The 23,448-nt window shown below is 45.0% G+C and overlaps 3 protein-coding genes across 3 annotated transcripts in view; 2 read left to right on the top strand and 1 right to left on the bottom strand.

The window, feature by feature from the left end:
* LOC121937117 (HAUS augmin-like complex subunit 8) overlaps window positions 1-23,448 on the top strand; it is a 149,296-nt gene that overhangs the window by 12,274 nt on the left and 113,574 nt on the right. The gene's annotated exons all lie outside the window — the stretch shown is intronic.
* GAMT (guanidinoacetate N-methyltransferase) lies at window positions 1,737-11,758 on the top strand. Its single transcript, XM_042480038.1, has 6 exons — window positions 1,737-1,823; window positions 3,554-3,699; window positions 7,447-7,510; window positions 8,996-9,063; window positions 10,487-10,597; window positions 11,417-11,758. Exons 1-6 carry the CDS (start codon window positions 1,751-1,753, stop codon window positions 11,552-11,554), a joined length of 600 nt encoding a protein of 199 aa, XP_042335972.1. The 5' UTR covers window positions 1,737-1,750; the 3' UTR covers window positions 11,555-11,758.
* On the bottom strand, window positions 12,374-20,838 carry NDUFS7 (NADH:ubiquinone oxidoreductase core subunit S7). The gene is made up of 8 exons (XM_042480037.1): window positions 20,787-20,838; window positions 18,423-18,462; window positions 17,949-18,011; window positions 16,800-16,917; window positions 15,525-15,704; window positions 14,487-14,533; window positions 13,508-13,596; window positions 12,374-12,598 (listed from the first exon to the last, which is right to left on the bottom strand). The coding sequence occupies exons 1-8, from the start codon at window positions 20,797-20,799 to the stop codon at window positions 12,501-12,503; spliced, it is 648 nt and encodes a 215-aa protein (XP_042335971.1). The 5' UTR covers window positions 20,800-20,838; the 3' UTR covers window positions 12,374-12,500.

The following is a 23,448-nucleotide window of genomic DNA, read 5'->3' on the forward strand; positions in this document are numbered from 1 at the left end:
CTTGAGGAAGTTGACTGAAGTCTACGAAAGCTCATGCGCCAATTCTTTCAGTTAGTCTCAAAGGTGCTACATCAAGATCTCTCTACATACTGATCCTACAGACTAACGCAGCTATTCTTTGAATACTGTAACACCCAGTTTAACATGCTCTTGTATTACAACAGCAATAGGCATCTTATGAAAAAAATATGGCCAGACGTTGACGGAGAGTGCTGAGGGCGAACCATGGCTCCTTGAACAAATTAAGCTGAATTCTCTTTGGAAGCCAAGAAGACTAATTGAGGCGTCCTACTTTGTTTGGACATGTCATGAGAAGGCAGAAATGCTTGAAAAGACAACAATGCTAGGAAAGGTAGATGGTAGTAGAAAGAGAGGAAGACTGCATGCCGGATGGATAGTTCAGTGAACCTGAACTTAAAGGACTGGAGGAGAGCAATGGAGGGCAGGAGGCTTGGAGATGGCTCACCCATAGGGTTGAGCTGGGTTCAACTCAACCATGGGTCTGGTTCTTCAAGAGTAATTAACACCACCACAAACTCATAATGATAAGTTTTATATAGTATGTCGGCCTCGTGTTCTTGAACCATAAAACCTTGTAGTAGTAGTTGCGTGCCCTCCAGTCGTTTCTGACTTGCGGCAACCCTATGGCGATCCTATCATGGATCGCCGTAGGATTGCCACATCATGGGTTTCCTTGGCCAGATGAGTTCTGAGACAGTGTGCCACATGCCATCCCCTGAGGCTGAGAGTGTGTGACATGCCCAAGGTCGCACACCAGCGGATCCTGCGAGAAAACGGAAGCTAAACGTGATTTAATTTAAATTCGAATTTAAACAGAACTTGCAAGTCTGGAAGTTTACCACACCGAATGGCTGTTGAAACGAAACAACACAGTTAATCCGCAGTTAAAGCGGAGAAACCACAGTTTTTAAATTCGCGAACAGACCGAATTTAAAAAGCTGCTGGTTTTCTCCGCTTTAACTGCGGATTAACTTTGCGTTATTTCACGTTGACTGCACATTTCTGGGTTATCTTCACATCATATCACGTTTACTCCTTCTTTCCCGTAGTGAATAACTCGTAGGTGGGTTATTGGCTGGGCAAGTAATCGAATTTAGTCTCCAGAGTTTAGTCCAGCGCTCAAACCACGATGCCACACTGGCTCTCCGCTGCAGAGATAATGCAGCTTGACACCACTTCTCACCCATGGCTCAATGCATTGTAGTTGCGATTGTGATTGTAGTTTGCCGTCACACCAGAGCTCTTTAAAAGAGAAACTACAACCCCCCTGGAGCCGTGGCAGTTCAAGTGGTGCCAACCTGGTTATTTCTGCAGTGTGGATGCTAATCTCTCTCTCTTTGAAGGTGTATAAATCTGTTCTCCAGCAGGTGTCATCTCCTGCCTTCCAGCACTGAAGTGAGTTTACAGCAAGCCCTTTCCCCTTTGCACTCCAAAGTATCCACTCCCTGTTTGCACACTAGCTGCTTCCCATTCGTGCCCCTCTGCCTCCCCCCTTGTCTATTTAAAGCAGCTCAGAGTCCAAAGCCATTCCTTTTCTGACTCCTTCCCTGCCTTACTTGCTCGGTTTCTTTCCCCCTGACTCTCTCCCTGTTTAGCTCTTCTCTCCAAACTCCAGGCCACGTCAGATGACTTCCACCTCTGGACTTGCTGCCAATCTTTACCGAAGGAGAAACTGCAAGACTTCGTGGAAAGTGCCAGTGCGGCTACAACCGACCAGACACCCACTATCATGGGGAAGCCGGTCATGGAGCGCTGGGAGACCCCCTACATGCATTCCCTGGCCACAGTGGCAGCTTCCAAAGGTACGGGCAGCCTCTGCAACAAAAGGGCACGCTTGTTTCCTCAGCCTACCTTTTACGGGTGGCATACTGTCAAGGGAAGTCATAGAATCATAAGAGTTGGAAGAGACCCCAAGGGCCACCCAGTTCTGCCATGCAGAAATACAGAAGCAAAGCACTCTCTGACAGATGGCCATCCAGCCTCTATTTAAACACCTCCAAAGAAGGAGGCTCCATCCAAAGGAGTGTGTTCCACTATCAAACAGCTCTTAGGTCAGGAAGTTCATCCTGAGGTTGAAGTGGAATCTCTTTTCTTGCAGCTTCCATTCATTGTTCTAGGTCCTATTCTCCAGAGCAGCAGAAAACAAGCTTGTTCCCTCCTCGATATGACATCCCTTCAGATATTTAAACAAGGCTATCATATCACTTCTTAACCTTCTCTTCTCCAGGCTAAACAGACCCAGCTCCCCAAGTCTCTTCTCATAGGGATTCATGGCTTTTAGACCATTTTGGTCAACTGGATGGCCATCTGTCAGGGGTGCTTTGGTTGTGAGTTCCTGCATGGCAGGTGGTTGGATAGGATAGCCTTTGTGGCCTCTTCCAACTCTATGATCTATTTAAAAACCAGACCAGGAAAGCTGTGGGGTGGGTCTCTGACGTTGTAGCGGACCCTGACTATTTTTCTGGTCAACCCTGCATCCCATGAGCTGGGGCAATATTGAAGGCATTCTGGCACCCCTTTTGAAGCCAAGTTAAGAATAGCCAGCGAAATCCCTTCTCTAACACTTGTGGGTTTCACTTCAAGGGTCGGACATTTCTTCCGACAGCTGTGTGTCAAAAGTCCACAGTTGGAAGGATGGCTCATCTTGTGGATGAATCCAAAAGTCAGTTTTCTGATGTTAGCTACGACACTATTCTGTATGGCTTTTGGTTTTTAAAGCTGGCTTTTAAAAATAGTTTTGATTTCCCGCCCCTATTTTATTAACTAAGCAGAAAGATCACATTAAAATACAACAGAAAGGGATGAATTAAAAAAGAGAAGACAGAAATAAAGAACTGAAAACAGCAGTGAAGAATGTTCCATCTGTACATTTCAAGGGGGAAAAGGGCCAAATGTCCAAATAGGTATCAGTATAAGGTTTGTGCCTATTTTCTCACATATTTAGATTCTGAAAAGGTTCAAAACTGAAAAGAATTAAAGGTAAGATGATAGCCGTCTTTAAATACTTGGGGAGGATAGCATGCAGAAGATGGAGTGAGCTCCAGGGACTAGAACACAAATCAAGGGATTCAAATGACGAGAAAAGATATTATATTTAAACATTAAGAAGAACCTCTTGACTTAACGGCACTTTGGCACCACTTTTAGCTGTGATGGCGGCATCATATCGGATCCTGGGATGTGCAGCTTTATTAAGTATCTGCAATTCTGTGTCAGAGAGCTCCAGTTCTTCATGGAACTACATATCCCAGTATTCTGTGGGATTCCAGCCATGAGCAGCAGTTAAAAGTGGCCCCAAAGTGCTTGAATGGTGGATTATAGGCTGAGTGGTTAGATCCACCTGCTTTGAATGCAGGAGGTTCCAGGTTCAATCCCTGCTAGTTAGAAGGTCAGAGTAGCAGGCGATGGAGCAGGAGACCTTTTGTGTGCTGTAGACTCTAAAGAAATGGTACCAGTCAGATTGCAATGAGATACGATGGACAGAAATTTGCTATGCCATCTCAGATATCTCTTTGTCTTTCTCTTTCCCCAGGCGGACGTGTTTTGGAGGTGGGCTTTGGCATGGCCATTGCAGCCACCAAAATTGAACAGTTCAACATTGAGGAGCACTGGATCATTGAATGCAATGAAGGGGTGTTTCAGAGGCTCCAGGAATGGGCCAAAACTCAGCCTCACAAGGTATGACCAAAGGGACTTCAAACCCCAACTGTCCCAATGTGACAGCGGATTCATGCTCTGCCTTCTTACTTTTCCAGCCGCTTTTAAAATGATCTGGCTTCTCTCTCTCCTCCCTCTTTTGTTCTCAACTTACTTCAGTTTCTGCAAATGGAAATCAAAGTGGGAAAGTAGTTTGTGCTCTTATCAACTCAGTGGCAAGAACAGGAGAGGACTTGGCAATAAATATCTCTATTTATATAATAGAAATAGGAGTTTATATTTCTAATATAATAGAAACTATTTTAAAGTAGTCAATCTGGAGGGAAAGCAGAAGACTGGGGTACCTCTCCTACTGCACACAATTGTTTAAAAGCAACAATAGCAACAACCCTTCCCCCCCTAAAGCAGGCCACTTGTAGCCTTCCAGATGTTGGACTTCAGTTCCCATCTGCCCCAGTTAGCAAGGCCAGTGGTCAGGGTGATGGGATATCCAGCCTAACAACATCAGGAGGGCTGCAAACATTATCATGAGATTTTTTGATATACAAAAGGGTAGATACATTTAGAGAGCCAGGTTTGAGCATTGGACTATAACTCTGGAGACCAGGGTTCAAATTCCCAAACCTTGGAGACCCACTAACCTTGGGCAAATCCCACTTCTTCAGAAGGAAAAGCAAATACCCTGTGAATACTGGTAGGCCTATTGCGTTTCTGCACCTTATGTATATTGCCTTTCAATGTGCTCCTTGGGCGCACCAAAACTGGTACTGTATTGTTATGCTTTGAGTGATGCAACATTTCTCCTCTTCAGAAACTTAAACCATGCATGGACTGTGCAGACTATTGAATGGAATACCTTAAGAATATGTACAGGTATTTCAGAAACAGTGGAACTGAGACAGATTCAGGGGGAAATCAAGTCCAAAATGGAGAGGCCGGGGTAAAGTCAAAGTTTACATCGATGTCCGATTGTTGAAAAACGGGTATTTCCAGTAAAAAGGAATGTCTGTGTCAAGCTTCCACTGGTTTTTGACCATAACTTTCCACCGGCAGCCCTGCTCTCATTTACCTGGGAATCAGCCAGGGCTGCTGGTGAGTGAAGCAGCTGCTTCAGTCATCAGATTCTCAGGGGCAGTCATGGCACCTTCCTATCTTCTGAGCCCCCCAGTTATTCTCCTCTCTTAGAGGACATACCTCTGCTCTTAGGGCCCTCCACTTTTGCTGGGGTTAGGGGCACAGGACCCCTGTGAAAGCAAAAAAACCCTGCAAATTAAAAACTATGGTTTTACCTGGGAGAACAGCTCTCAAGGAACGTCTAAGTCTGCCAGTGCAACTCTATGGTCAACATCCGTCAGAGAGGTTGCCCATCGGATTGCTCTGCGGGACCTACAGATGCCTAGAGAAGTGTTTTTTCTAATAACCTCTAGATCCTTCAGCACAACTCTGTGGTCCAACTTCCAGGAGAGTTGTAGCTGCAATGGATGATCTAGAGCAGTGATGGTGAACCTTTTCGAGGCTGAGTGCCCCAACTGCAACCCAAAACCCACTTATTTATTGCAAAGTGCCATGTTCCTCTGGCTTTCTAGTAAAAAACTCTGTGCTGAGGCAACGGCACATGTGCCCACAGAGAGGGCTCTGAGTGCCACCTCTGGCACGTGTGCCATAGGTTCGCCATCACTGATCTAGAGATTCCTAGCGAGAACATACTAATCAAATTTGCCAACAACCACATCTGCAAAAATCAAGTCTGCAAATGTGGATGGTTGACTGTAATGCCCCATTGCCAGAACTGGGGATGATGGCAACAACCCAGTCTAGCCCTTTGCCTCAGGCAGCAAAATGAGGTGGGAGTCATTCCTAGACTAATTCTGCAAAGAATTAAGATGGTGAAAGTTACGAATGGGAAGACAAGCTAGGAGACGCTGCAGCAGTTTGCTTTTGCCTGAGCCAACTGGGAAGGGCAAGACTCTGCCCCTTTCTCTCCCCTTTACTGAGTTGAATGAATGGAAATGGCTTTTGCACATAGAACTCAGTTTGCAGTAATGGAAGTAATTTGAGGACAAAGGTGGAAAGTGGGAATAGGAGAGACTAGGGCATTTTGAAAGCAGCTGAAAAGTGGGAAGTCAGGACAGTTAGAGGGTATGCAGCAGCATGGTGTAGTGGTTTGAGTGTTGGACTAATACTCTAGATATCAGGGTTCAGTTCCCACCTCAGCTAGGGAAACCCACTAGGCAACCTTGGGCAAGTCACACTCTCTCAGCCTCAGAGGATGACAATGGCAAACTGCCTCTAAAAAAAGTTGCCAGGAAAACCCTATGATATATCTTCCTTAGAGTTGCTATAAGTCAAAAATGACTTAAAGGCACACGACAAGAATCTTAGGCCTGTTACAGACTGCCAAAATAAGGCTGCTTCGGGCCTCTTTGGAGGTATGCTGTTTAAATGATGCATGCACCCTAAGAATCCAGAAGCTGCACCAAAGCTGCCCTCCAGTGCTTAGGAATACAATGTGGCTTTGGCACGACTTCTGGACTTTTAGGACCCATGCATCATTTAAATAGCATACCTCCAAAGAAACTCGAAGCAGCTTTATTTTGGCAGTCTGTAACAGGCCTTAGAGTTAGAAGGGACCCCAAAGGTCATCTAGTTAAACCCTCTGCCATGTAGGAATACACAACGAAACCATGGCTGAGAGATGCTCACCCAACTTCTGTTTAAAGACTTCCAACGATTGTGAGTCCACCACCTTCTGAGTAAATTCATTGCATTGGTATGTTCCATATAGCAAATGCTCAGGGGTTGGGCTGGTATATTGAGAAGTGCTGGTGATGCCCTCCTCTGTGTCTCACCAGTGGAAATGAATCCGTCATGCAGGGAGAGGGCCTTATTTGTTGTGGCATCCTCCTTATGGAACACTCTCCCCTTGGAGGCCTGATTGGCACCAACACTGCTTTTCTTCATCTGCTAAATGAAAACATGGGCATTTATTAAAGCTTTTGGGGCCTGATCATATTTCTCCTCTTTTTTAAAAGGTGTACATGTCCAGTGGGTCTTTGGGTCCCACTGTTCCAGGACGTCCACATGGATACCAAAGCCCATCAATGCTCAAGTTCCATTAAATACAACGTCATGATGAAATGGTGCCCCTTAGATAAAATAGCAAAATCAAAGTTTGCTTTGGGGAATTTATATATATATATATATATATTTAAAATAATTTAAAGTTGTGGATAATTGGATCTGTGGATAAAGAATATATGGATATGGAAGGCCAACTGTACATGCTTTGAACTGTTCTAGCTTTTTCTACTGTTTGAACCTGCCTTAATACCCTTTCATCCTATAAATTATTACCTTTACCTGGCACTGTTTTGAACGGTTATGCACTTTTATCGTGTTTTAACTGTTCTGTTGCCTTTACCTGCAATGGTTTTAAATTAATTAATACAATCGGCCCTCCATATCCACGGATTCAAAATATTAAAAAAGACCCCATATAAATTATGAAAAGCAAGCCTTTATTCTGCCATTTTATATAAGAGGCACCATTTTATTATCCATTACATTGAATGGAAAAAGCATCCACTTGGTAGTGGTCCAGTGCAATGGGAAATAAAGCTCGGATTCGTTTTTACTGGATAACCCGCATTAGTTAATCTGCAACCCCGTGGAAGCAATGCAGAAAGTCTGAGTTGCTGAGTAAGGGTCTGCGCTTGGTCATTCATTTACTCCTGTGATAATAGCTTCTCTTCTGCTTTCCTCCCAAAGGTCATCCCCTTGAAAGGGTTGTGGGAGGACGTCGTCCCGACTTTGCCTGCAGAGCATTTCAACGGTAAGAGAGAGGCTTGAATTCTCCCATTTTGTCTGGCAGCCAAAACCGAAGAGAGCTTTGACATAATTATTTTTTACGTAAGCAAGCATGGCGTTATGGTTTGAGTGTTGGACTGAGACTCTGCGAGAGCAGGGTTCAAATCCCTGGTTAGCTGTGGAAACCCACTGGCTGACCTATGGCATGCCACACTCTCTCAGCCTCAGAGGAAGGCAATGATGGCAAACCTCCTCTGCAGATATCCTTCAAAGGAAGCCCCATTATAGGTTCACCTTAGGTTTGATAGAAGTCAGAAATGACTCAAAAGGCACACAACAACAGCCTGGCTTTGCCTGCTGTATGGCATTTAGACATTGCTAGGTGAGGAAGGGATGTGAAATTTAATAGAAATCATGGAATCATAGGCCTGTTACAGACTGCCAAAATAAAGCTGCTTCAGGTCTCTTTGGAGGCATGCTATTTAAATGATGCCTGGGTCATAAAAGTCTGGAGGTCGCGCCAAAGCCAGACTCCATTCCTAAGCACTGGAGTGCAGCTTTGGTGCAGCTTCCGGATTCTTAGGATGCATGCATCATTTAAACAGCATACCTCCAAAGAGACCCGAAGCAGCTTTATTTTGGCAGTCTGTAACAGGCCATAGGTCCGTAAGGGATCCCAAAGGTCTAGACCAAAATATATGTGCTTGGGAAACATGAGCAGTATTACATCTCTGACAGTTTGCTGACTTAAAAAACACTTTCTTGAATCACTGATTTTCAGCTGTATAAGACATAGTTGGAGATCTACAGACATACTAGTTACAGATGTTAAAACTGATGGCCATAGGAAAGTCAGAACAGGATATTTCAATTTTCTGTTCCATTCTTGTAAATTTCTCATGTCATGTTTATTTATAGATAACATGGACCTGAGGAGGTAGACTCAGATCTACGAAAGCTCATGCTACCAATTTCTCTCTTTCGATTAGTCACAAAAGGGCTACAAGATCTCTTTGCATAATGATTTTCCAGACTAACAAAGCTATGTCTTAGAAATTCATATATATAAATTGTTGGTTTCTATTCTTGGTTGGCCTGAATTTAATATTAAGGGAACCTCAGAGGTCCGTAAAGCTGTTCTAGATCTTGCCATTTACTGATAAAGATAGTTTAAATTGCTCTTAAAACTGGAAAGGGCAAAAACGCTTCATGAATGCCAACACCAGGTATCTGATTTAAGATAACAAACCCATTATTGGCCCACACCTTCCATGAAAAATAACCTGGATAAAACTCAGTTTGGCATGGGCATCTGGGTCAAATTGCAACCGACAAGACAATTATTTGCCACACAATTCTAAATGCTGAAACTGTTGGCGAAACCCTGCCCTCACTTTTAAAGAAAATGATAACACCAAAAATATTTGTTTCCTTGTGGCCACAACTCCTGAAAAGTGAAGATAGCGCAGATCTTTTTGGGAGATCTAAAATGTCTTATTTTCCCATACAGGAATCCTTTATGACACTTACCCACTGTCAGCAGACACCTGGCACACTCATCAGTTTGGCTTCATTAAGGTAAGATCTGGCTGTGATCAAAATGAGTCTTTTTGTGCAGATACTTTTTAAGTGTCTGCACAAAATCAGGTTGTTTTTTGTGCTGCTGCGCAAATACTTTTAAAGAGGAATTCTAAAAAGCAGGCACCTGAGGTAGAGCTGGGAGCAGGGCTGGTTTAATTTGTCCAAAGGCCTGAAGCAGGTCCAAGAGACAACTTAGGAGAGGAAGGGACCACAAAGGCTATCCAATCCAACCCTCTGCAAAACTACAGCACTCCTGAAAGATGCCCATCCAGCCTCTATTGAAAGACCTCCAGAAGGGGAGTCCACCAACCTCCGATTCTGTTCTACTGTTGAACGGCTCTTTCAGTTAACAAGTTCTTCCTAATATTTAGTTGGAATCTCTTTTCTTGTACTTTTGAATCCATTGATTTTTGTTCTGATTTCTGGGGCAGCAGAAGACAAGCTTTCTCCATCTCAGTGATGGCGAACCTATGGCACGCGTGCCAGAGATGGCACTCAGAGCCCTCTCTGTGGGCACACATGCTGTCGCCCCAGCACACAGTTTGCCAGAGTTTCTTACTAGAAAGCCAGAGGGACATGGCACTTTGCAATAAATAAGTGGGGTCCGGATTGCAGTTTGGGCACTCGGCCTGTAAAAGGTTCTCCATCACTGCTCCATCTTGTACATAAGATCGCGTCTCTGTCTTTTCTAAAATTGTCGTGTATGAACTGACTTTCTGGCCTGCGACCTTAGTGAGATTATGTCAGAGTGCGAGACCAGAATCCTGGACAATCAACCAGTCAGCTTGATTGATGAATCAACAGCACTTTATTGATAGATCCAGAATCAGCAATTCTACATCACTCAGCTTCCTAGCTGAGACTGACCCCTCCCAACCAAACCAACAGCTAAATCCCCTTAGACTACTCCTCCCATTAGCCAAAAGCCCACGCAGAAAACCCCACTTCATTCTCACTGGTTCCCATCCTCCATCACTCCCCCCTCGGCTTCTATCCCCTTTAGCTGAAAGCTGCATACCAAGCCTCTGAGAGCAAGGCCTTCAAGGACACTAGATAAGCACCACCTGGCTCTACTGAACACTACTAGTCAAAGAAACCCCCATTATCCACACCAATAATATATCTGATAGAATACATCAGGATTCTAACAGATTAACACCTTGAGTCCATAGGTTGGTACGGAAGTAATACACACCATGTAGATAACAGAAAGATTTGGAGAGTTGGGAAATGACTGGGGAAGAAGACACAAACAACACAAGGGTGTCTCTTACTACTAGCTGTTGAAAAGGTGAACTGCCAGTCCTGGCGGCTTCTAAATGCTCAACTGATGTTTTACGCTATTGCAGTGCTAGAAATCTGCAAGCTGAAGAAAAAAACTCATTCTCCAAAGCTATGAGATTCTCTCTCATCTCTGCAGGGCCATGCCTATCGGCTCCTGAAACCTGGCGGCGTCCTCACCTATTGCAACCTGACTTCTTGGGGTGAGCTCCTGAAGACCAAGTACTCCGATATTGAGAAGATGTTCCAGGTGAGGACGAGAGCAAGGTGGGATGGGTGGTGGTCACTGCAGCTTTTGGAACAGGGAAGCTGATGGATAGGGCAAGGGTCCAAGACACTAACATTTGGCAAAGTGGTGCCTTCTGGCAGCTGATTTAAGCCAGCAAATCTTTTTTTCTCCATCTTTAATGTACTTGCTGTGTGCCTTCAAGTTGTTTCTGACTTACGGTGACCCTAAGTCAAACCTATCACAGGGTTTTCTTGGCACCTTTGGTTCAGAGGATATTTGTGTTTGCCTTCCTCAGAGCCTGAGAGTGTGTTACTTGCCCAAGGTCACTCAGGTTTCCAGGGCTAAGCAGGGTTTTGAACCTTGGGCTTCCAGAGTCTTTGTCCAATACTGAAACCACCGCATCATATTTCCTTATACCAGTATTGCATTTTTATCTTAGGGAGAGCCTTAAGTACACCTTGAGTTGGATGGAGGCCAGAATGCCAGTTGCTGCTTTTCATAGAATGCACAGAACGATAGATCAGGAAGGAGGCCCCAAAGGCCATTTAATCCAAACTGTTGACAAAGTGTACTGCCCAGCTAAAACCTCTTATTTACCAGGTATATTTCTTTTCAAGTGTTCCTCTAAGCAGCACACATGGGCCCTCTTCTCCTTCACAAAAATTCTTGTGAGATAGGTCAGGCTGAGACGGACCTAGTGAGTTTCATGGCTCACTAAGGACTAGAATCCCAAGAAGAAAGTCTGTCCCTTGCAGGGCTTGTTTTCATCATTGCTACAATCAGTGTGCCAGTTGCAAGTGTGTTTTTGAGCTTGCTGTTTGACACCAGTTTATTCTATAGGAAACTCAAGTAGCCCACCTAGTGGAGGCTGGGTTCAAGAAAGAGAACATACGCACCAGTGTCATGGATCTCGTCCCTCCGGCCGACTGTAGATACTACTCCTTCCCCAAGATGATCACGCCAACACTCACCAAATAGACTGCAGTCCTGAGGGGGAAACTGAAGAGAAACCAACGGAGGCAATGATCAAGTTCACCACCATTAAAAACCTCTGAATGGAGGAAACAGGAAGAAGCATAAATCTCTCCCTCAGAGACTGGAGTCAGCATCTAAGCAGCATCTTTTAACAACAAATGAGCCATTCTTTCATAAAGAAAATTTAGGTTTTGACACCTTTTCCAATATTGTGTCTTCTTGTCTCCTTTCTCTCTGCTGAAACATTCACTATTGTAATTCAGCTACTAGCGGTTTCTGAACAGCCAAAGCTGGCTCACATCTGCACCACACCACCAAAACATGGATTTGTTCTTGATCACAATCTCATCATCCACAACAAGTGTTCTGATGGGAATTGTAGTCTAAAACCACCTCTGGCATGTCTCTGTCTTCACAGCAGTGGTTCTTAACCTTTTGTCTTCTGCATGTTTTGGATTTGATTTCCCAAAAGCCATAAGGAACATGGGAGCTGAAGTCCATTATATCTGAAAGGTCAAAGGTTGAAAACCACTGCTCTGCAATGTGTGTGGGGGCTGCTTTTCCTCCAAATGTTTAACTACATCTCCCATCAGTCCTGCAAGCATAGCCAACAGTCAGGGATGATGGGAGGTGCAGTGCAACCATATTTAGAGGTCATACTGTAGAATAAACTGGCTACCCAGTTTATAGCATGAGTGAGCTAGCACACCACATTTGGACTGTGCTTCCTATCATCCTCCCATGAGTGTGCTCCCCCCCTCCAATGATTTCTGAGACATTCTCAGAGGAATGAGTGGGAAGTGAAGCCTCAAACCTCAAATGTTATATACATACATTTGCAAAGTTTATTGGGAAAGCTTTGTGCAAAGTGGTTCAAAATGTGCGCTGAAGATACAGGCAGGGTCCATCCCTGTTCAACCTCATGGGGGTTATGCCAACAGGTGCCTTGCTATTTCCGGTACCAGATCTGAAGTCTTTTCTCCCGTTTGATCTTCCTCTGGAGTTGCAAGATCCCATAGAGAAGAGCTTCAGCAGTAGGAGGGCAACCTGCAGGAAAGAAGGGGCGGGGGGACAGGTCATCATGGGGAAGAAGCAGACAGAGCTTGGAGAAGTCTTTTTTTGGAATACAGCTCCTTTGCTGAAAAAGTAACTTCTCCAACTTCTAAGAGTGTGGGGAATAGAAGAACATACTGAGGGAACCCACAACAGAAGTGGGGGACTGAGGCCAATTTCCAACGCACAAGTCCAGATACTGCAATTTTCCTATGCAGTCCCTCTCAAAATGGCATCTGTCACAGTTCTGGGACCTTGTGGGTTTGGGGTATTCTTGCATACCGTCAGCCCTCCCCATAGGCGGGCTTGTCTTACATGGCTTTGAGCTTACGCGGAAGGCAAGCCACGGCAAAAGTAATGGGGCGCGTATCTGTGCACCGCGAGCAAGTGCCCCATTATTTTCTATTGGGCTTGAGCATACGTTCTTTTCCCCATACGCCGGGGGGGGGGTGTCTGTGTATGAGGAAGGCAGGCTGTACTTACACACTGGTGAAAGTATGCAGATTTATGGGAAATATCCTCCACTTCATCTCACATTTTGTACTGAGCACATACAGAAGCGGGACAGAACGCTCTGGATCATCTCCTACGCTTACTTAGCCTAGACACATTTTTTTTGGCCACTGCCACCCAACCAGGCAAGCACTGAAATGCAGGACTGATGCTGTGCCTTTGAATATGTATTTGGAGAATTAAACCCACAAAATAAAAGAGGCACAGAACAACCTATGTCCCTCAAAACTGCTGGATCCCCAAATCCCAACATCGTCGACCATCTGTTGCGCGCAGGAGATTATAGGAACTGGAATCCCAGGACATCCTGGCAGCCACACGTTTTTCAATGTCTGTCAGCTGTAACCAAACCCCACTTTCTGTTTGGCTTCTCAATTTTGGGATTTTTACCTGGCACGTAAATGTCCACAGGCACAATTCGGTCGCAGCCCCTCACAACAGAATACGAATAATGGTAGTAACCACCACCATTGGCACAGCTGCAAAGAAATGGAGAGGGGGGAGAGTCACATTTTTGATGTGTCTGGTTTTAAAAGTCACACTTTGCAAAAGACAAGGGTACTAGCCTCTTCCAATATCATGCAGCTCAAATGTGTTGGGACTACAACCAGCATTCTCAGGCACATGGGACCTGTAGTCCAACACATGAGAAAGCCTGTTCTACATAGAGGGCACTGAAAAGGCTGGGTGTCACAACCAAGGAGGCCCTGGTGCAAAATAGCAGATAATATATATGTTGCATTTCTCACTAATTCTCCACGCTCAAAAGCACTTTGCAAAGGTTAGGAAGCGCTGACTGGCCAGGGTCAACAGTTGCACTTCTGGATAGTCCAATGATCCAGAACTTGGAAATGTTCCTACAGTTCCCAAACACAGTCATCTTTGTTTGATTCGTGACTTTGAGGTCATTCTTGGAAAAGCAAAACCTAGGACCAGGAAAACAGTTTTGACACTGAAGTGCTCCATGCAGCTGTTTTCAAAGCACTTTCATTAAGGCCTAAATACTGTGAAGGCACCAGATCCTGTCTGACTTTGGAAGCTAAGCAGAGTCATCCCTAGATAATACATGGATGAGGGACCAGCAAACATTATTAGATGCTGTAGGCTGTATTTCAAAGGAAGGAACTGGCAAAACCAATTGTGGGTTCCTTGCCTAAGAAAACCCCATGAAACTCATAGGCTGGTCAAAAGTAGCACACAGACACACTCTCTCAGCTATGTTCAGGATTTTGTGGTATCGAATTGTGGCAGAAACACCAGCAAAGTGTCAAAGAGACAAATTAGAAAGAGAAAATCCAAAAGGAAAAGAGAAAAAAGGGAATCAAAGACAGACACGACTCTAGGTATCAACATAACAATTTTTTTTTACCTTCCCATGGACACGACGTAACGCGGCTCAGGCATCTGGTCATAGACCTGCCAAGACAGAAAATGTGACAGTCTAGTGGAAGTTCCCGGTTGTCCCTCTTTCTGTTGCCCCACCAACTTCTTTTCAGCTCTTGTATGAACACATAGGAAGTCTGAAAAGGACCAAGCTTGCGGAATGCCTCATAGAATACAATACATACAATCTTAGAGCTAAATGGGATCCCGAGGGCCAGCTAGTCCAACCCCCTGCCATGCAAGCATCCACAGCTAAAGCACTCCTGAAAGATGACAACTCAACTTCTATTTCAAGACGCCCAAAGAAAGAACTCCACCACCCTCAGAGGCAGTCCATTCCACTGTCTTACAGTAAAAAAGCAAGCAAGAGGATCTTGTAGCACCTTTGAGATTAACTGAAAGAAACAAGCTGGTAGCATGAGCTTTCATAGACCTGAGCCTACCTTCTCATGCACCCAAAGAAGTAGACCAAGTCTACAAAAGCTCATGCTACCAACTTCTCTCTTTCAGTTAGTCCCAAAGGTGCTACAAAATCTCTTTGCATTATGATTTTCCAGACTAAAGTGGCTATGAATTTAACAGTAAATCAGTTCTTCCTTATGTTTAGGAGGAATCTCTTCTCTTGTAATTGGAACCCAGTGGTTTGTACTCTTGTCTCTGAAGCAGCAGAAAACATGTTTGTGCCATTTTCTACCTAACATCCTTTCAGATATTTAAAGATACCTATAATGTCAGTCTTCTGTTCTCCAAACGAAACACACTCACAATGTTTTCCAAATCTCTGACCATCTTGCTCAGCCTCCTCTGGAGACGTTCCAGCTTGTCAATATCCTTCTTGAACGATGGTGACCAGAACTGGATGTAGGATCCCAGGTGGGGCCTGACCCTCGATCTGGACACTAGATGCCTATTAGTGCAGCATCACACTGCTGACCCAGGTGGTCTACTAAGACCGCTAGATCCTTTTTGCATGCATTGCTTTCACATCAGTTGCCACACATCCTATTTTTATGCTAACCCATACCTTCCGGAGGGCAGGGGCCATCTTGTTGGTCAAGGTGCCTGCCACGATCATGACATCGGCTTGCCGGGGGCTGGCTCGGAAGACCACACCAAAGCGGTCCATGTCATACCGCGGGGCAGCCATATGCATCATCTCAACAGCGCAGCAGGCCAGCCCAAAGGTCATGGGCCACAAGGAGCTCTGGAAGGGGGAAGCACAGGAACCTGTTGTGTTCTGCAGTATTCCTTAATTTATACCCTCTTTTTTCTCTAAAGGATCTTACAAGGTAAGAAACGAGATAGCAGTGAAAATATGTATAGCTAAAAACATACCATACATATTTCAGTGGTGTACTCTTACATGACAGGGGTTGGATTAAATGCCCTTTATCAACTCTGTGATTCAAAGAATATCAGCCCTTGATATATTTGAAGAGGGCTACAATATCACTGACTGAGGAAAGTGGCACTCAAGAATTTTCCTAAAATTGAATTTGGCCAACAAAGGTTCCCCATTCTCAATCAATGTGACTGCAGGTCTTTTTTAGGAAAGGATTTTGAAAGCTTTGTTGTTGTCATGTGCCTTCAAATCATGTCCAACTAATGGAGACCCTGTCATTGAGTTTTATTGGCAAGATTTATTCAGAGCGGGCTTGCCACCTCTGCCTTCCTCTGAGGCTGGGTGAGTTTCTATGGTTGAGTGGGGATTCACACTCCCTAGCTTCCAGGAGTCCTAGTCTAACACTCAAACAAGGACTCCTTACATACTACAAACTATTAAGCTTCAAACTTCAAACTAGGCTCCAGCTGTAAACTAGCCATGCTACAGGCCCTCAAACTAAAAACCAGACCTCATCTTTGTTGTTAAGTGCCTTCAAATCAATTCATGGCAACCCTTCTGTAGGGTTTTCTTGGTGAGATTTGTTCAAAGGGGCCTTTCTTTGAGCATGAGAGTGTGTGATTCCCAAGACCACCAGTGGATTCTCAGGCTGAGCAGGGATCTGAACCCTGGCCTCCTGGAGTCCTAGGCCAGCACTAAAACCACTTCACATGCTGTCTCTTAAAGGGTTTATCTCTGTCATTTAAAAGGTTTGCCACTGCCTTCTCTGAGGCTGAGCAAGTGTGACTTGACCAAGGCCACTCAGTGAGTTTCCACAGCAGGGCAAGGATTCGAACCCTGGTTTCCCAGTGTCCTGGACCAGCACTCAAACCACTACACCACGTTGCATCTCTTTTCCAAGACAAAGATAAACCCATGGTGGGAGCAGAAAAAGAGCCTCTTGTCTCTGAAACTCACCCGACGAACCCAGTTAATCAAGTCATCCAGCTTGGTGATGACATACTCTCCTCGACTGTTGGGGACAAGAGGCTTCTTCTGAACCATCACGTTTTTCTTCGACTGAACAGTAGCGGGACTGTGGAGAAATGGTACTAGTGGAAAGAAGGCCTTGGCCAAGAGACAGAGCTAAAGCACCTCATCAGTAAAACCCAGCTGGAACAAGCCCTCCCTCTCTCAAAAAACTCTACCTCATCCAGCATTTTGGATTCTTTGTGGGGCTACCAGTTCCCTCTGGAGCATTTGCAAGCATTTACACAGATCCTGATGACCTCAGAACCCAGACTGACTCATACAGGAAGATACGATTTGCCAAACAGAATCATAGAATAGCTTGGACCAGAGCAATATAGGACTTTATAGGTTATAACCAGCACTTTGAATTGTGTCCAGAAACAAATAACAATGGGCCCTTGGTATCCACTAGGGTTTTGTTCCAGGACCCCTTTGGATACCAAAATCTGTGGAGACTCGCGTCCCATTAAATACAATGGATAGTAAAATGGTGTCCCTTATATAAAATGGCAAAATAAAGGTTTCTTTATAATGTTTTCCCATATTTTCAAGCTATGGAAGCTTGAATAGGTGGATAAAGAACCCGTGGGTACAGAGGGCCAACTGTAACAATGAAAACCAGGGCACTGGATGGCCAATGCTAAAAACTGTTGACTGAATATTGACACTTAAAAAAATGTGTTGCGGGATTTGGGTAGGGAGAAACTGTAAGGGGCACATTTGTCTATTCACATTGTAGAGGGTTAAGGATACATGATTTCTGGACTACAATTGCCATCAGCCTCAGATAGCATGGCCAATAGTCAGGGATGATGGCAGTGGTTGGATCTGGAGCATTCTAGAGGATGCTCTGTTAAGCTCACGTTAAGGAAAGCTGCTACAACCCTGATGTCAGATGTGGGGAACCTCTGGCCTTGGGACTGGGCCCAGATCTTCTCTCAAACTGGAATTCAGCCACCAGAGAGGGGCTGAAAGGTACTCCCCCCTTGTATTGCTTCCTTATTGGGGCTCAAAACCTTCCCTCTCCACACCCTTCCATCCACACCCTCTGATTTAGGAGGCCTGGTTGCCCAAGAAGAAAAGATTTGGGACTACCTCTCTGCGCCGTCAACAGTGGGCGTCTGGTGGACTGAAAGAGCAGTGGACGTCGTGACCGGCCTGTTCAAAGAAAGAAAAAGCAGTCCTGATGGTTTTCCAGAAGGACACCCAGCTTCCCTGCCAACCCCATGTCTATTCACAGGAGGCACTCAGGGGACAGAAACTGCAAAGTGACTTTTGTCCAGACCTGCGGTTCTCAACCTGTGGGTCGCGACCCCCTTGGGGTCGAATGACGCTTTCACAGGGGTCGCCTAAGACCAATTCATAACAGTAGCAAACTTATAGTTATGAAGTAGCAATGAAAATGATTTTATGGTTGGGGGTCACTGCAGCATGAGGAACTGTATTAAAGGTTGAGAACCACTGGTCCAGACTGTCTGTCACCTTCCTTTGCATGTTAAGTCAATGCCAATTCCTCCATCAATCCTTTGCAACAAGGCGATGGGAAGCTGTGGGAGCGGGTGCGCTTACCTCGAAAGAAGCCAGCCACGTGGGGCCACACGAGAAACTGGAACGAAACGAGAAAAAGAGGAAAAATTAGAAAACGTTGGCCATCTGATTGCAAAAGTGGGCAAGGAATTATAGAGCGGACTCCCACCCATTGAGTGCGGCCAATGCAAGCAAAGTATTCCTTAACTATAGTTTTCGGTGGGTTTTTTGAGCTGTGAAGACGCCAGCCACAGTTGTTGGTGAAATGTCAGGAATAAACTCTTCTAGAACATGGTCACACAGCCCAAAAACCCACAAACTATGGATGCCAGCCATGAAAGCATTCAGCTTCACATTGTTCTTTAAGTCACTCTCCTCCAGTGGGGAAAGCTAGAGAGGCTTGGGGGGGAAACTCCCCATAGTGGGCCATTGGGGTCAGGTTGAGCCCTTAGGTTGCTAAGGTCCAAAACACCCTGAAGAAATAATCCAGTTTGAGACCACTTTCACAACCCTGGTTCAGTGCTAGGGAATCCTGTGAGTTGTAGTTTACTGTGGCCCCAGAGCTCTCTGACCAGGAAGGCTCACAAAACTACAGCTCCCAGAATTCCCTAGCATTGAGCCAGGGCAGCTAAAGCGGCCTCGTAGGTTGTTTTTGCAGAGTGTTTTGCACCTAAATTCATCTCCTGCAAATTCTCCAAGCATTCAGGATCCATTTAATAGGCACTTGTCTAGCCATATAAGATTGCAAGTCCTCTATCATGGGATGGGTTAGAAGCAACCCTTGGGCTGTATCAGTGAATGGGACTGAAACTCCCATCAGCCCCAGACAGACACAATCTAAGACTAGGACCTCAACCTTCACTCAACTCTTCTGCAGAATTGGGTGAAGGCTGGCCTTGGTAAGATCTTGCATGATACCTCCCCCATCATTGCTGGCTGTGTAGCACAATGGGAGTTGTAGTCCCAACATATCCGGAGGGTGATGAGTTGGGGAGGTGGTTGAAGTAGGAGAAACAGTGTGTTCTCATTCTAACTGGAGTACACAACTCCTTTGTTGCAACACCTCCATGGCTGCTGGTCTGTTTCCGGGCAGAATTCAAGGGGCTGGCGATGAACTACGAAGCCTTTTGCAGGTCCAGGTGATCCCAAGGATTGACTTCTTCCTTCTTTCTTAGATTGTACACCATGGGCAGGTTTACTCTTATCTATTTCACTGTTTGTATGTACAGTGCTATATAAATAAAGCCTAATAATAACAACGATCTTGTCTGTGTATCCTATTGGTACATTTTGTGGGAACAGAGGAGATGGGGCCTTTTCTGTGGATGCTCCCAGGCTCTGGATAGATGAGATTGGCTTCTGGTTATCTTTCCATAGGATGATGTTTGAAGGGAGGGAGGGAATAACTGGGATACTGGGTTTAGTATGGATTCTTTTAATGGTAAGCTGCCCCAATTGTCTTTTGACAGAGAGGCAGGGTAAAAATAAAGTTTATTATTATTATTATTATTATTAGTCAGTGAAGACCTTTCTGTTCGCATTTGCTGTTTGTTTTTTGTAATGTCTGTGCTTTTAACTGCTTTGAATTTTATTGATAGTTTAATTATAGTCAGAAATGGAATTATAAAAATAAAAAATATATAAAAATATAATATTAATAATAATACTGCTGGGTGTTGTAGCAGAATTATTATTATTATTTATTAATACTGAATTATTATTACTCAGAATTATTATTATTTAATAATAATAATAATAAAATAATAATAATAGTAATGCTTGGTGTTGTAGCATAATAATAATCATAATAATAGTACTGCTGGGTGTTTGTAGCATAATTAGTTATTATTAAGTATTTTATTAATTCTGAATTATAACTATTACTCAGAGTTATTAAGTATTTTAATAATAATAAAATATTAAAATAAATACTAAAAATATAAAAATAATAAAATATAATAATAATAGTACTGCTGTTGAAGCAGAATTATTATTATAATATAATAATTTTTGAATTATAATAATATTATATTATATTATATATTATTATTATTATTAGATTTTCCACCCGCCTTTCTTATGCTCAATATATAGAATCATGAGTTGGAAGAGACCGCAAAGGGCCATCCAATCCAACACCACTTGCATGCAGGAAAGAATTATTATTACTTATTATTATTCCTGCCAGGGAGCTCTGGGTCCCCAATAAACTACAATTCCCAGGATTCCACAAGCACAATGGAACAACCACCCCCCCCAAAAAAGGCCTAGCGGCGGTGTTGAGGGTCTCAAAAGAAGCTTCCGAAGCTCTGCCTCGCCTTTCCCCCTCACACAGCCTCGGAAGCCTCCCGGAAGGCCATTAGCTGCTGCTGCCGCGCTCCTTCCTCCCCTGAAGAGGACTCACGCCAAAGGCAGCCATTTTGGCTCACCGGCGCTTTCCTCCCTTTTTTCCCTTCAAAAAGCCACCTTAGCGGAACAGCGCTGGTTCTCCTCCTAAAGGCTCCGGGGGGAAACTGCAGCCGCCGCCACTTCCGTTCCGAGAAAAATAAGGATTCCGAAGCCCGCTCGCCCCCGGCGCCAGGAAGAGAATAGGCCCCTTTTAGCCTAATCTATTGGCTGGACACGCCCCTTCATTACATAACCCGCCCCTCTGTTGTGGGCAGAACAGCCCTCTTCCTCCTGTACCATTATTACAAACCCCGCCCTTCGTTGACGCCGACGCGGCCATCTTGGTTATGGCAGCCCGCCCCCTTGTCTTTTTCCTGGCGCGCCCCTTTATTGCCTCTTCCTTCTTATTTGACGCGGGCGCGGCCAATCTTTGTTACGGGCAGAACGGCCCCTTGCTTTTTCCCTTCCTTTTCCCCCCAAGCTATTAATTTGCACAACCGGAGCCCCTTGTCCGAATCCTCCCTGGGTTGCAACAGTTGCTGGCATCTGAATATAAGAGCCTTAAAGCAACCCCCGTCCTGGGTGGGGCTCGAACCACCCAACCTTTCGGTTAACAGCCGAACGCGCTAACAGATTGGCGCCACAGAGACGCCGCTTCCCCCTCTGCCTCGCTGTTTGGCCTTAGCCCTAAAGAAGCCCTAAACCGTAAAACCCTCTCTGTGTCAGGGACATTATAGTGGCTTTTCCCAAAGACAGAGCAGTTGCACTATGTTATGTTGGTATCCCAAGGGCCCACTATATTTGGAAGCATATTCAGGGGCAGCTTTTTTAGCCACACACCGCAAAGTGCAATAGCACCACCAAACCCCAAAAGCAGGGATACCTTTATGGGACAACCAAAATGCACAAAACACATGATGCAACCTTCGAAGCTCCACTGGGTTTTCTTCATCGAGGTGTTAAATAAAAATCGTACGGAAGAAGAAAGAAAAATATATAAACACGGCAAAGTTAGTTCACGAGCTTGGGAATTTCTCAAGGTGGTTGTTGTTGTTTGTTCTTGGAGGGAGATTATGCAAGGGGGACTCCTGAGAAAGTTTGAGGCTTGGTTTTTGTTCCAAACACATTGCAGAAATAATCCATTTGAGACCGCTTTAACTGCCCTGGCTCAATGCCCCAATGAACATGGAAAACCCACAAATAACACAAACAGCCATGTTTTTTACCTGAGAGGACGCCTCCTAGGAATCTCGAGGTCCTCCAGGGCAACTCTGTGGTCAATGTCCGAACAGACACGGCCATAGAACTGCACTGGAGGAGCTACAAAGCCTAGGAGCGGTTCTCTCCAGGAATCTCTAGGTCCTCCAGGGCAACTCTATGGCCAACGTCCGACGACACAACTGGCCATAGAGTTACACTGGAGGAGCTGACAAAGGCCTAGGTAGAATGTCCTCTCTAGGAATCTCTAGGTCCTCCAGCAACTGGTGGTCAATGTCCGACAGACACTGAGCATAGAAATTGTGCTGGAGGAGCTACAAAGGCCTAGTAGTGTCCTCGCTAGGAATCTCTAGGTCCTCCAGCAGTCAACTGTGGTCAACGTCCGACAGACACTGAGCATAGAAATTGCACTGGGAGGACTACAAGGCCTAGTAGTGGTCCTCTCTAGGAATCTCTAGGTCCCCAGACACTCTGTGGTCGACGTCTGACAGACCTGAGCATGAAATTTGCGCTGGAGAAGCTACAAAGGCCTAGTAGTGTCCTCTCTAGGAATCTCTAGGTCCTCCAGGCAACTCTGTGGCCGACGTCCGACAGACACTGAGCACAGAAATTGCGCTGGAGGAGCTACAAAGGCCTAGTAGTGTCTCTCTAGAGATCTCAGGTCATCCAGGAGACTCTGGGGTCGACGTCTGAACAGACACGAGAGCAAAAAATTGCGCTGGAGAAGCTACAAAGGCCTAGTAGTGTTCTCTCGAGGAAAGAACATAGAGGTCTCCAGGGGCAAATCTGTGGCCAAAGTCAGACAACACTGAGCATAGAAATTGTGCGGGAGGAGCTACAAAGGCCTAGTAGAGTGGTTCTCTAAAAAAAAAAAGGAATCTCAGGTCCGCCAGGGCAAATTGGGCCAACGTCCGACAGAACAACGGAGCAATAAAATTGTGCTGGAGGAGACTACAAAGCCTAGTAGAGTGTTCTCAGCTAGAATCTCTAGGGTCCTCCAGGGCAACTCTGTGGCCAACGCCGACAGAACACTGAGAAATAGAAAATTGGTGCTGGAGGAGCTACAAAGGCCTAGCAAAGTGTTCTCTCTAGGAATCTCTAGGTCCTCCAGGGCAACTCTGTGGCCAACGTCCGACAGACACTGACCATAGAATTCTGGAAACTGTAGTTTTGTGAGACATGTATCCTTCTCTGTCAGAGATAGCTCTGGTGCCACAATAAACTACATTTCTCTGGATTTCCTAGCCTTGAGCCAGAGCAGTTCAAGCCATCTCAAACTGGATTATTTCCGCAGTGCGTTTTGCACCACAGTCACGAACAAAAGTAGGACACGACCAAACCAAAGCTAAAAACACTCGTATCAAAGTCAATTCAGGTTTTTTAGTCCTGCTCACAACGGAAGGCATTTGGGGAATTCCTCCAATCCAGATAGAAGGTTGAAATTGCAAAAGATTGCTGAGAG

Source organism: Sceloporus undulatus, chromosome 7 (genome assembly GCF_019175285.1).
Source record: "Sceloporus undulatus isolate JIND9_A2432 ecotype Alabama chromosome 7, SceUnd_v1.1, whole genome shotgun sequence".
NCBI lineage: Eukaryota > Metazoa > Chordata > Lepidosauria > Squamata > Phrynosomatidae > Sceloporus > Sceloporus undulatus.

Excerpts from the sequence above, each read along its gene's own strand:
- GAMT (XM_042480038.1), top strand. The coding sequence starts at position 1,751 with ATGGGGAAGCCGGTCATGGAGCGCTGGGAGACCCCCTACATGCATTCC. Across the intron at positions 1,824-3,553 it reads CACAGTGGCAGCTTCCAAAG|GCGGACGTGTTTTGGAGGTG; the intron begins GTACGGGCAGCC and ends CTCTTTCCCCAG. Across the intron at positions 7,511-8,995 it reads GCCTGCAGAGCATTTCAACG|GAATCCTTTATGACACTTAC; the intron begins GTAAGAGAGAGG and ends TTTCCCATACAG.
- NDUFS7 (XM_042480037.1), bottom strand. Across the intron at positions 16,918-17,948 it reads ACTGTTGACGGCGCAGAGAG|TCCCGCTACTGTTCAGTCGA; the intron begins GTAGTCCCAAAT and ends ATTTCTCCACAG. Across the intron at positions 14,534-15,524 it reads TGGCCCCTGCCCTCCGGAAG|GTCTATGACCAGATGCCTGA; the intron begins GTATGGGTTAGC and ends CTGTCTTGGCAG.